This window comes from Hydractinia symbiolongicarpus, chromosome 9 (genome assembly GCF_029227915.1).
Source record: "Hydractinia symbiolongicarpus strain clone_291-10 chromosome 9, HSymV2.1, whole genome shotgun sequence".
NCBI lineage: Eukaryota > Metazoa > Cnidaria > Hydrozoa > Anthoathecata > Hydractiniidae > Hydractinia > Hydractinia symbiolongicarpus.
The window spans coordinates 7068960-7082394 of NC_079883.1; the positions used below are offsets into that span (position 1 = coordinate 7068960).

General features: G+C 32.1%; 1 protein-coding gene across 2 annotated transcripts in view; it reads left to right on the forward strand.

Annotated features, from left to right (window-relative positions):
- LOC130657094 (DDB1- and CUL4-associated factor 5-like) overlaps nucleotides 1-13435 on the forward strand; it is a 55753-nt gene that overhangs the window by 18931 nt on the left and 23387 nt on the right. For both annotated transcript variants that reach the window (XM_057460065.1, XM_057460064.1), the window contains exons 5-6: nucleotides 5225-5354; nucleotides 5431-5638. In XM_057460065.1, the coding sequence (XP_057316048.1) occupies nucleotides 5225-5354; nucleotides 5431-5638 (338 nt within the window). The remainder of the gene's footprint in view (nucleotides 1-5224; nucleotides 5355-5430; nucleotides 5639-13435) is intronic.

The window sequence follows — 13435 nt, forward strand, 5'->3', positions numbered from 1 at the left end:
TTTCGCGTTTTGATGATTTAGAATTTCCGAAGTCATAACTTTCGCGAAAATGACCAAAAAACGCGAAAGTTAATGCCCGCGAAAGTTTCTGCCCCTAAAGTAATTTCTGCCCCGCTTACCCCCTGTTTAGCATCCACATGTCGTATCTTATGGAAACAAGTTGTTTATCAACTGAAAAGAGAAAGCTGAAGTGAAGAAGGCTGATTTTTATATCTTTTGTACTCTTTTCTTTAAAATTAATTTTAAAAAAGTTATTTTAAACAAAGCATATCAATGTTTACCCGTCTCACAAAGTCAAAGTTTATTTTGCTCTTATTTATCTTCAATTTTTGTGTTCTGGGACTGAGGTTGCTACTATTGCAATTGAATATAATTCGAATATAAAATGTAACAAGAAAACAAACTGGTGCTTTTGAGAATAAAAGGTTGGTAATAGTTAGAAATATTTTTATAAAAAAGAAAAATGGTATGATGATATAGCGTCGCAAAGAGAATTGATTAGAAATGTATCAGACAATTGTATACATTTTCAATCCGTTCTCTTTCTGACGAAGCAAAATTTATTAATCGAAGTAAAAAACTGATTGGACTTTTATCCAGAGACACTAGCTAGAGCTACCTACTGAGAAAGCCAAAGAGAAGCAGGTGTGTTGTTTAGAGTATCTGATAAAGAGATAAACTTAGGTGTGTAATGATTTTTTAGCCGTTTAACTTCTCTATAAATAATAAGTTCCTTGTTAGTTACTTGTTGTGTCTTTAGAAAAGGAAGTGGTTTTGTGCAAATAGTGTTATACTCGGGCTACTTAAGGCCAGTCCTTTTTTATTCGAGGGTCATTTTCAATATCTCAAGTTATAAAGAATCTGGCATAATCTATTGGCCACTATATCATTATATGAATAGTAAAACGCAGAATTCAATTTTTCCAAAAAATTTTGATGACGTCATATGCCAAAAATGCGCTTTTCCTGCGCCTTCTTTGAAGCAGCTTTCCGCGTCATTGAACAACTGCAATTTTTGAGACAAAGGGTGTAAAAGCGCGTCTTACGTGGTCTATTTACAGGATAACCCTGTCGTACGTTTATACAAATTGCCAAAATGTCGAAAACGCGTGTTCTAGTAAATCTAAAGTCTATCAAGGACAGTTTGCACAGTGTGCATCACTTCCCTGTTGCATTGACTATTGGCAGGGTTGTTTATGCGAATATTTAAGGCATTGGCTGCCTCAATAATATATAACTGGCTGTAAGAAGGCACTATATTTTCATTGGGATGAAAAGTACCATATCTATGAAAAATCTGGCCACAAATTTTAAAACAGGGAGGGCCACATCCTGGAGGAGGGCAAATATTTGCAGCCAGAGAAGCAAAACTGAACGAATTATTGTAGCATCGAATGATTTGGCGAAAGTTTTTAGCTAATTCAGAATTGCTTGTTAATAGATCTTGTAATTCAGGTGGATAAGGATGTAAAGGTGGAAGTTGGCGAGCATTAATTTGCTAAATGCTGCCGTCAGTGCAGCATTTAGAATTCTTTTCATTTTGAAAGTGTAATGCAGAACAATGGTCTCAGATGTTATTGAAAGCACCTAAAAAACGAATATCTGGTAAAGGTTGCATATTATGCGTGCAAGATTTAAGTAATTGGGATGCCATTCTGCCTAAGACGTGCTAACTGTACCTGACAACGTGCATTAGCTTGCTGTGGATTCTCATTAGCACGGCGATTTACATGCCGGAGAGCGTGAAGTTGTTAGCGTGCCTGAGTGGCTTCAGGGATCTCATTAGCATGTTGAAGTTTATGTTGCTGAGCATCAAGTTGTTGGCGCGCTTGAGCAGCTTCAGCGATCTGATAGCATGGTGACGTCTTTGTTGACGAGCATTAATTTGCTGCCTCCTGACGTGTTGAGGGTTTTGGGAGGCTGTTACCTCAGCAGCGTGATTTGGATGTTGTTGCAAGTGTTGTTGGTCTCTACTGGCATCACCAACATCCCTGTGAAAGTCAGTTCTAGGAAGAGCAGAGTCTCTTAAGTATTTGAATGATAATAGTAAACATCATATCAATTTTACCAGTAAACAAACTGTAATTACGGATTTTTTCATTACAGAATAGATTTAGTCAACTGAAATAAACTGTTTATGACTTACTTCTCACTCGTAAGGTAGATGATTACTCAAATGCATTGTTTTCTTCCAAGGGGCAAAATTTCCAAACTCTCCATTGCTCGAACCGCTCCATAACTTGAACGATTTCTGATTCCTCGTGTGAGTTCGAGTTATAAAGAGTCCACTGTATAACAAAATGCAAACAAATGTTTACATTTTGTTACCTTTCAATTGTTTGAAATATATTTAATTCGTAAGTTCGAAAACATTGCATTGTTATCATGCAACAAGACATTTGGGCTGTTTTTTTTACGGTAAAAGGACAATGATCTGATCTGTTAAGCTGCATTCACATGAACGTAAATTTTTACGTAAGGGCTTACGGCCGTTGTTCATTCATTCTCTAACGTTCTGTAAGATATTTATGTACATATGACATGTTTAACAGAAAGTACGTAAACATTTACAAAGTTTCGTAAGTTCTAACATAGATTTTCCTATGAACAAAAATTTTTATTCGTAAGAAACTGTACGTAAGCCAAAGAAGAAAAAAATAAGAAAAAAATTGCGCAATAGGATTTGATTCTATAATTGAACGTCTACAATTTAAAATCTTCAGTCAAAACGAAAAAGAGTATAATCAAAATAATGTCTTTGTATAAGGAGAAAGAGCTCTCAACTGTCTTTTTTAAATATGCTGTTTTTTTACAAGAGTCATGCAGATTGACGTAGAAATGAAGGCACCACTGCGAGTGCTATCAAGATTTGTGGGTCTAATGATTGACTTCTTTTTATTTCGTGTTTCATTTGCTTTTTTTAGACAACGGCAACGTCCCTGTTTTAGAAAAGGATCAGCTCAAAAAACGTGATCTTTCTTAATTGCTGCCATGGTAAATGAACCAAAACAAAAACCATGAAGTAAATTTACGTGAGTTACGTAAGAGATTTACGTATATGTGAACAAAAATCTATGTTACTTGTGAACAAAACCTCACGTAAGGAGAGATTTCTTACGTAAAATTTTCCGTAAGGCTGTTATGTAAAATTATACGTACATGTGAATGCGGCTTTATGCTCTAAATTGTGACTATATTACATTGCTAAGTTTATTTTTATCTCTTTGTTGTATGAAAATATCCAAAAGATTTTCTGCACAGTCGTATGAAATCATTGCAACGTGATTTTTAGATCCTGGAATGTGTATGTACACCCACTAAATTTTTCAAGAGTCTCGCGAAATGTTTTTTAGCTTTAAGTAATAAAAATCGAAAAAAAAATGTATATGAAAGGTGTGGCAACACCATCAAAAAATCTTTAAATCATAATATTTCCGTAACACTTCGTGGAAAGCACGTGATCCTATGTGTTATTTTGATCATCGCTTTAAGGTAAAGACAATGGAAGGAACATCATCGAAAACTTTGGCCAAAAATGGAAACAAGGCAATAGACATCATCATCACCACAGTAACTATTTGCCTCCCTAATGAAGTAAATTTATTCAGGGCTATCAATTTTATTATTTAACAGAAATAACTAATTTTAGTTGCCCTACAATTTATGTTTCACAAATTGTGAGGTTTGAAATTTTATAACAGATAGAAATAATTGAAGTTTGTAATTCAACATTTTGTGGTCAACTTTTCTTAGGGAGAACAATATGCAATGTTTTTGTGTATCTAATCAGGTTAGGTTTTCTGTTTAAACAGAGGCCTAAATTAACAATTTTTCTATATTTAATTGATATTTTGACATTTTGTGTCAGATTTTATGTGTAAAGACAAAATAATTAATTTTGTTAATTTTGAGTTTGGGTTTAAGGCAAACTTTTTAATATTTCACATTGAAATATTCCGTAGAGGGAAACACGCTATACACCGAAATAATAATGTTCTTATATTTCTTTTCTATGTGTCATTGAATCCTTACATTTTACTTTATCCAATATATTAAATAGCTGATATTGGTATGTGTTACAAACTGTATATTCATGACAATATTTTGAGAATGTTTTGAGAAGTTCCACAAGAATTAACAAAATATGTTATGGTTTTTGAAATTTAGTATATTTTTTCCCTGATGTACTTTTGACAAAGCAAGTATGTAGTTTTGCAGATTTAGCTTTTTACTATGCACATGCTTAAGCTAAGATCATTGAATAGGACAGAATGTAAAACTAGCACAGCACGGACATACAGCTAGTTCATATTTAATGCTGCTTCGTCAAAATTACTTTATTATCCTTAAACTGTTTATAATTTGGTTTTACTGTTCCAAAATTGTATCTTTTAGTCTATGAAAAAAAAGATTACATGAAGATTTTTTAACTTGTGTTGGAATCCTAATTTGGAGCCTTTGATTTTATTGTCAATAAAAAAATTACATCAGAGATTACACTTACACAAGGGAAATTTACCATCAGATGTGTGAATGGGAGAGAGACGGAGAGGAGTTTAAGCTTAGAGAAGAACACCTGGGCTAAGATTTTCGCCCCGGCTTAAAAGGTCGTATAAAATGAGCTATTTATTTTTTTTTTGTTTTGATGCATGATAAACACATTTTCTGAGAAACAAATGTTGTATATAGCTGCTGGTTACACAGTATACATTAAATTTGTTAAACAGAATAAGAACCTATGACATTTTATTGCATTCATTTATAACATCTCTTCTTATAGATATCTTTTCTCTAAATCACAGTTAGACCATATTTTCAAATTGAGACATGCAAGTAAATATCTCTTATTTTATTTTAAGGATATAAAATATAAACAAATTTGCTAACTGAAGAATACAAAGCCCCAAACTTCCTACATTTACCTTTTTTTCTTTAATGAAAAGATAAAAAATTTTAATAAATAAAAATTTTAGTATCACAATATCCTTTAAAAGATTGTATTTTTTCACCTTTCTTTATATAACAATTTTCTAAGTAAAATTTAGAATAATTTAGCTTAGTATTTGCCATCATCATTTTTTATGATAGCTATCATGCGTTTTGTTTTTTGTGTTTGTGGGTTAGTCTAACAATTATGTTGATTTTTATATAATTCACTACAACTAGAAATCTGCAGCTAGTGTTGCATTCCTGAAATTGCTAAAATGTTCTTATTGTTTTTTAGCTTATACTACATTAGCATTCTCTGGTGGCAGTTTTCATGGTGTAACTTTTAATCCTACTGATTCAAGATTAATTGTTTCAGCCAATTCTCTTTCTGGAATAGCTCTACAAGATGTTCGTTTTCCTAAAAGGTTGGTGTCAATGTTACTTGACAAAATAATGTTGAAGTGTATAAAATGTAAGCACACTTTTAATTATTATTTATAGAGTCTTGTTGAAATATCATTCAAAGTTCAAAAATGCTATGTCTGTTAAATTTGATTTTACTGGGACCAGGATTTTGGGTCTTATGCGAAGAAGTGGGCCGATCCTGTATAAAATTGATGATATATCACCTATAATGCAATTCAGTGATTCTGGATATCAAAATGTTTGTACTATGAAGACAGCTTGTTTCGCTGGTCGTAAGGAAGAGGTATATAATTCATATTCTTTGGAGCGAAATATTTATAAAATATTCAATAAAGGTTTACAAGGCTAACAAAATCACGGCCCAGTATATAGCTGATAGTAACAGTTGCAGTGCAAAATAGTGTATGTACGCATACAGAAAGATACATAAAAAGGATATGGTATCAAACTTTACTGTGATTCTTTATTTTACAATTGTAGAAATACGGGGTACTAAAGTTGTTACTGTATTGACTTATACCACTTACAATTTCGTCCTTTTATTTAAGTATATTCAAAATTTAATATAGAATGGCCACTGATAGATGGATATACTATATTGGGGTAGTATTAAGAACTTGATGACACTGACATTTCATACTGGCATTCTACTTTTTTGGGATAATATATAGTTTTTTGGTCGTCTTTTGTCAGCTTCCATAATGATCAAAAAATACAGAAACTTGGGGGTTATTTTAACAAAAACTGTGTATCTTTCTTAACTGGATATCCCCGCCCAGCTCTCAAAACAAATGCGTCTTGTGTAAGTTTTCTTGTAAATGAGCCAATGTCTTTGTGTGATACTATGTTACGTAGAATGGATGTTACGTATAATGCATAATACGTATTTAAACATGCTGAGTAGGTATACAATGTATGAAATACAGAGTATAGCCATACCTGGAGTACACAGAGTGCCATACAAAGTATGGTATACAGTGTGCCATACAAATAAGTATGGTATACAAAGTGTTTATGCACATAAAAGCTATGGAAACTGAATACTAGGAACACGATAAGGTGCTAAGTTTTTAAGAAAGGCAATCGCATAAAGCAGGTATATGTGTTGAGTTTTATCGGCTCGTAAATAAATTTATGTCCTCCAATACGTTACATCAAAATGTTGATAATTGCTATAGTGCACGTACCTATTGTATTTTTTTTAAAAACCTGGTTCATGGGAATACTGCATATAGAATGTTAAAGTTATTTTACTAAGAAATAAGAATAAAATAAGAACAACTTCAGACTTGCAACCTCATTCCCAGGACTTTTAGTCTCTCACCAGCACTGAGCTTATCGACAGATTTGATTTGATTTGACACATATAGAAAGAGACAATGGTTACTGTGAACAATGTTAGCTCATATTATTGTTTAATAACTAAGAACAACCCAAGTCTAAATGTTGCCATAAAATAAGAACAGATCAGGTTTTACTGGTTCCAATAAAAAAGTATGTATTTTTTCCAATCCTGAAAATATTTATTATCTGTAAATTGGAATATATATTTTCATATATTTCCAAAAACATTTGAGGTTAAAAAAGCGTAAAAGTCTTAATTGAAATTCCCAACTCCTAGTACACGTTCTTATGAACTTTGCAAAAGAAGGCGTTAGTAGAGGAGAGTAGAAAAAATGCGCACAGAACACATGGTTTAGTGTGAAACAAATCTCTTTACAGCTAATTGTTTCTGTGTTTTTTTTTTTTTAAAAAAAATTATTTTTGCATGCAAGGAACTCTTTTAAACTCTTTGTAATAAACTATACTTTGGATGTTTTTGTTTAGTGTTCTTTTTATTGTTACTATTACTAGTCCAGTCTCTTTAATTCCTAATGGTACTGTTATCAATAAGGGTCCTGTAAAAGGGGTCTAGTGATCCCATTTGAGCTATGAAAGTGGTGCAAGCACAACAGCTGCTCAGCTAGACAACTGGTTGAGATATCATTCCTATTATTATGCTGAAAGTTAAGCAGAAAGGATTTATTTGCACTTTTGTAGTTGTTATTGCTAATAAAAACAAGCTCACAAATAAGAGTTTGTCAAATCAGAGGTTACGGTATATGATTCAATTAGTTAAGGCATCATTGCTGAGAACAAGTGTCATAGTGGTTGAGAACAAATGTTGTCGATCATAATTAAATCCATCGGTGCACATCAACTTTTTAAACTCAGAACGTGTTAAATTTGGTTGGTTGGTTGGTTAATTGATTGGTTCGTTGGTTGTAGGTTATAGTTAGATACATGTTGGAAACCAATGCTATAAAAGATATATCTTCGTAAAACCTAAAATTAAAGTGAGAAAGAAGAGTAAACATTTAAATAGAAGTCAATATTGCCTAAAAACGTAATGATAAGTTCAGTTTCTCTCAAAATATTTTTATATTGCACAGCTTTTGATCGCATCATTTTTGTCAAAACGTACCTACCAAAGTACCTATTTCTTCATTATTTAGTCTTTATCTGTCATGTTTTTTAAAAAGTTTTATCACCCTCCTTTAAAATGAACAAGATGCAGAAGCTGCATAAACTATCTCATTATTAAAAAGGTGCAACTAAAATACATTCACAATAATGACACTCCTAATTCTGTTTTTAATTTACATTTGGGAAAACCAAAGTGGTGTATGCTACTTGGTCTGTGGCCACAACCCATGCTTGGTTTGAAGTATCTTAAATGACTCTGATAAGTTGCTAAAAAAATATTTAGGACACAATAAAAACTTGAAACATCTAGATGTAGTCTGCGCAAATTTAAAGCAGCTAAATAGGGCAACCAGCGATGTTTTTTAAAAACAATAATTTTTTTAGGAAACAATTTCAAAAACTTAATGGTTAACGATACACATGCTTTTATTATAAGAATATCAAAATTCAAACCGGACCTGGTCATTATTTTATTTCTCTTTATTTTTCTAACCAATATGCAACTTTTTAACCTGGAATTCCAGCAAACAAACTAGATTCTTATAAAAGCGTGATGCAATATAACCAAAATAAACAAACACGGTGGTCATGCGGACGAATGTTATGGGTTGCTAAAAAAAGCAAGAGGAGCCAAAAAGTAAAAAAAAAATGAGAATAGTGTACACCTACATGCTCTTTCTTTTAAAAGAACATGCTTTTTAAGAATACCAGGCTGGAATTTTTAGTTAAACACAATTGGTCTATTGTTTAAACAACAGAGAAATAAGATTAATGACCAGCATGGATAGAATTTTGATATTCGTATGCATAAAGCATGTAATAGATTTCAAATTAAATATATACAGTAAGTTGATTTAATTCTTCTATGCCTTACGTTAACTGGTATAAAGAAGGAAAGTTAGGAAATTTAAGAGTACCCTGTCAATGGCCTGGACTTTGTGTTAAGTATTTTAAAGAAAAATTAACACTTTGAGCTCGAGAAGTGTTAATCCATGTGGAAAAGAATTGTCCGTTGTCAGACACCGCGATCATTACTCAACATAAATCCATGTTGTTGAGGTATATTTTTTACAATTAGGTAAAAATATTTTTTTTTAATAGTTTTATTGCATTTTAAAAATGTTAAGATGGACGAATACGCAACCGGAATGCTTTTCAATTGCATATTTTTTTATAAAAAAATTGCATGGGTTTTGTTTTGCTCATAAACGAAAGAAAGTTCCCTGAACCCCTCCCCCCATTCTTCCCTTCACCTTTATCAAAAAGCGTATTTTTTAATCTTTTTCCATCATACGTCTTTTCCCTTTGAGATTTACCTTGTTGTGATAAAAATGTCATACTACTACAGCCGTAAAAATAATGTATTGTTTGATTAACACACCAGCTCAAAAGAGAAAAGCCCGAAAAAGGCTTACTTCTATTACATTATCCCAGTTGGTTAGCGCACTGCACCTAGATGCAATGTTCTGCTGAGGTGCTGGTTCGAATCTTCCTAGGGGACGTGTTTCTAAAATAAATTTTTGGGAATGAGAGATTGTTGATGGCGTTGCAATTGACCATTTCGGACATAGTTACTTAGTCAGTTAGGAGTTGGAAACCAATGAATTATTACTATCCTCGCAGGCGAAATAGTAATAATTTCTGAGACTCAAGAAGTGTATGTAAAAAAGGAAAAACTTCTTACACCAATTTCATTGCATTGATCTAGAAAGGGCTAAATCAAGGCTTTAAACGATTGCATTTTTGATTGTCTTTTATGCATGTGTTAACCGCACGACTTATGTTTGAAAAAACATATGTATGAAAAAGGCACTGCCTGCTGTGTTTTTGGTATGTTTTTGCATAATTTATGTTTAAATTTGCAGTTGGTTTCTGTATTTGTTGTTGTTGACCCATGTTTGTTGTTGTTGTCCCATGTTTGTTACTTGTTGTCCCATGTTTGTTCCTTGTTGTCTCATATTTGTTTTATGCTGTCTCATGTTGCCCCATGTTTGTTTATGTACAGTTGTTCTGTAAATTATCAGTTTCATTTATGTATTTATTTATATAATGTATACATTAGGGATTTATAATTAAATGCATCATGTGTTAATTACCATATATAAGCTTTTATAAAACAACTCACTTGCATGAAGACCTTGGTAGATGTCAGTTGTTCTAAATGTAAAGTCATTTCTCAAATGTTATATAAGTTCTTTCTCAAATCACAAAGCTCAGTCACATTTAAGTGAAAGATTGTTTTATGTCAAAGTTTATTCAAAGTTTATTCAACATCATCAACTAACCAGTATATTTGGCAAGCTGTTTGAACTTTCCCTCGTGTACTTTGTACCTATGATTGTTACAAATACAGCTGAATCTGGTTAAAAGTGTTGGTGATAATACACTGACCAACTAAAACATTTCAAATACCATTAGCCTTTAGGATTGTCTCAGCTAGTTTGTTATATTTTCCATACGATATAAAAAGTCATGATCGTCATCATCATATCTTTAGTAATAGCTGTATTCTGTGTGTTCAAAGGAGTTTCCCCTCAGCTTTATATTGGAAAAACTCTGTAGAACCTATTTTTTATGGACTTTATTTTTATGAAATGCTGCTCAATTTCAGAATCACGGCAGAACCCCCCCCCCCCCCCCCCCCTCCCCCCTAAAAAAACGGAATCATGTTACAAAGGCCATTTTGTGTGAAAGTGATGATGGTGTGAGGTTTGTAGGTCTTAATTTGACCTTTCTCTTCTAAATACTTTGTATAAAGGAATATTTATTTTCTCTACGTTTTTACATGTTAAGATAAATATATCATCACATTTTCTATCCACGTATAAATCTTGAACAATCCAATTTTAAGATTTTGGATACAAACATAGATTTCGAGGCAGTATCCTGCTTCTTAAGCGAGCTAGCTATAGCTAGCCTTTTTTGTTTCTATTCTTTTAAAGTTTTTATTCAGTTTGGTACATTGTTATTAATTTGTATTTGGGGTTGTGGCTCTTGCTATCTCTGACTAAAAAGTAAAAGTAGCCAAATGCAGTTCGTTAATAATTCTATAATTCTCTTAATAATTCTATGCCAAATACAGTTAGGTAGCTACCCCTTTTATTACTATTATGAGAACTTATTCGGCTAAATAAAATTGCTAATTTATTTTTTTAAATGGACAAGATGACGATGGACTGTTTCCTGTATTTGTGTGTAAACCGAAGTTGCACTAAAGTTTAGTTGGAAAATGTATTACTCGTGTGCAACATGGCTTACTTGCACTAAGCGACAGGCTGTTTTTGTGTTTTTATTTAAACTGAATACTTTTTAGTGAAAAGGGTATTACACCTATATGCATGTGCGACATGGTTTACCTATACTGAGTGCTTAGCCCAGTGTCACAATTAATTTTTAAACTTTCATGAAAACTTATTTCGCAAAATAAAATAATATTGACTGATTGTTTTTGCTGTGATAGGGTACCAATGGGTTGTAAGCTGTGTTTTTATTTAAACTGAAAGGATAACAATGGGTTGTAAGCTGTGTTTTTATTTCAACTAAAGTTTCAGTAAAGTTAATTTTTAAAAATATATTACACCCGAAATACTAATGTTGTATAACTGTGTTAATGCGCTTCATTTGAGTATGTGGCACAGTTTGAGACTCTTATTAAGTGCTCCACCGTTTGTTTAACTGCAGCTTGCACAGTTACTTGTGGCTTCACCTGGCATTTCGATTTTGGTCCCCTGGCTAGTCTATTATAATATCCATATGGGTCTGTCTGTTTGTGAGCCAAAGTATACCAAGTGTCTTCTCTAAAAACAGGGAATGTTTACAGATATAGTCACAGTAATAACCCCCATTCAGCTTTTTTAAAAACTAAGGGACATGGTTGGGTGAGTGAAAGCTAACAAATTTATTTCTTAAAATTAAAAGCTTGAAATCGCATTTTGGACACAGTCTGAAATCTGGATAGCAGTAGGCATTTTGATGGCCCCTTTATAACCTTTATATCTTCTAAATGCTTCTTATTTTAAAAATATTTCTTTTCTCTATGCATTTCTACATTTTAGGGAATATTTCAAAGTATTTTTGTGAGGTCTTATAAATTGACCTGTGTCTGTTCGTCTGTCCGTTACCAGCTTTTCTCAGAAGTGGATCATTAGTTGTTTTTGATTTTTATGCACAATGACAGAATATAAATCAATAATGGTAGACCCGTTACATCGACGCGTGCTTATCACTATGTTTTCATGTACATATTTTTGTTAGTTGTAGTTTTTATGACCACATCGCATCTTGTGAAAGTAATGGGCATTGAAGATAATCAATGATGTTATTTTTTGATAATGTAAATCTACAATTAAACTAAACATGTGTATTTTTTTGTATTTTTTTGTTGTTGTTCCGACCATACATTCTCGATAAAATTATTTTTATTTTGCCGACCGACCCTAAGTTTCTATCGACTTCGCCCGTAGAACAACTAATTAAAATGGAGTCACCTTACGTTAAAAATGATGGATTTAAGTGCAAAATGAGCAAAAAAGGTCCAAAAAGTATGGTTTTTACGATACTTCTCAAGATTGGATCATTATTTTATGGTGATATTTTGCAATTGAAATTAATTTTTTCTGAATTTTTTTTTATGACCCAATAATAACAGATTTGTGGGCAAAATAAGTGAAAACATTTACAATAATGTTTGACTTCTTAGCCATATATAAATTTTAAGTAAACCAGTTTGACCATTTTGGCTACAATGTACATTGTGATCAGTAGCTTTTTATTTAGTTTGCTAGAATTCATTTCATCCTAGCTTCTTTTTGTGTTACCATTGCTAACCTAATTTTAAACATTGACATGAACATTGGAAATCTAGCTAACACATTTATTACTTTTTATGTTTGGTTACCATAACTTTCTATTATGGTTAATGGTGAACGTACAGCTAACCTAGCAACAAGCCACTTATGTGTGCTTTGCTAATGCATTATCCTAAAAGTGAGTCGGTAGACTATTGAGTATATTGACATAACTAGTAGTTTCTTTTCCAATCAAAGCCAAAAACAATTTGCAGTCTTTTCTTGAATTAAAATTGTAAAAAGCATGATAACTAATATTGTCCAAGCAGATTATTGCATGTGTTATAATTGTGTCCATGCAATAATCCTACTTATATCTTGTTATGGGATATAAAAATTTGCATTTTCAAGCTTAAACATTTGGCTTAAAACATAATAACAAGCTTATTTGGTTTGAATTTTTTTTAGAGATTGTTTTGCTAAAAAATATACTTATTTCTTTGAATTGGGAATGAGTGTGTAGAATTTCTATAACCATGTAAAAGAACACAACTCTTTTTGTTTTGATCTAATTTAATTGATTAAGAACTTTTCAGCTGTTCAACGGCTATTTTTTCAATTTTAAATTATTGGTATAAACAACTATTGTAAAATTTATACAAATAATATTATGCGATCATATCGTATGATCATGAACTTCTCTGTAGGATCAAGTCAATTTTACAGAAATGAAAACAAAAACATTGATGCAATGTTTTTATTGAGAACTGGTTTTTCAAGATAAAACAGTTGTCACAACCATACTTGTCATTTTACCATATCTGGGA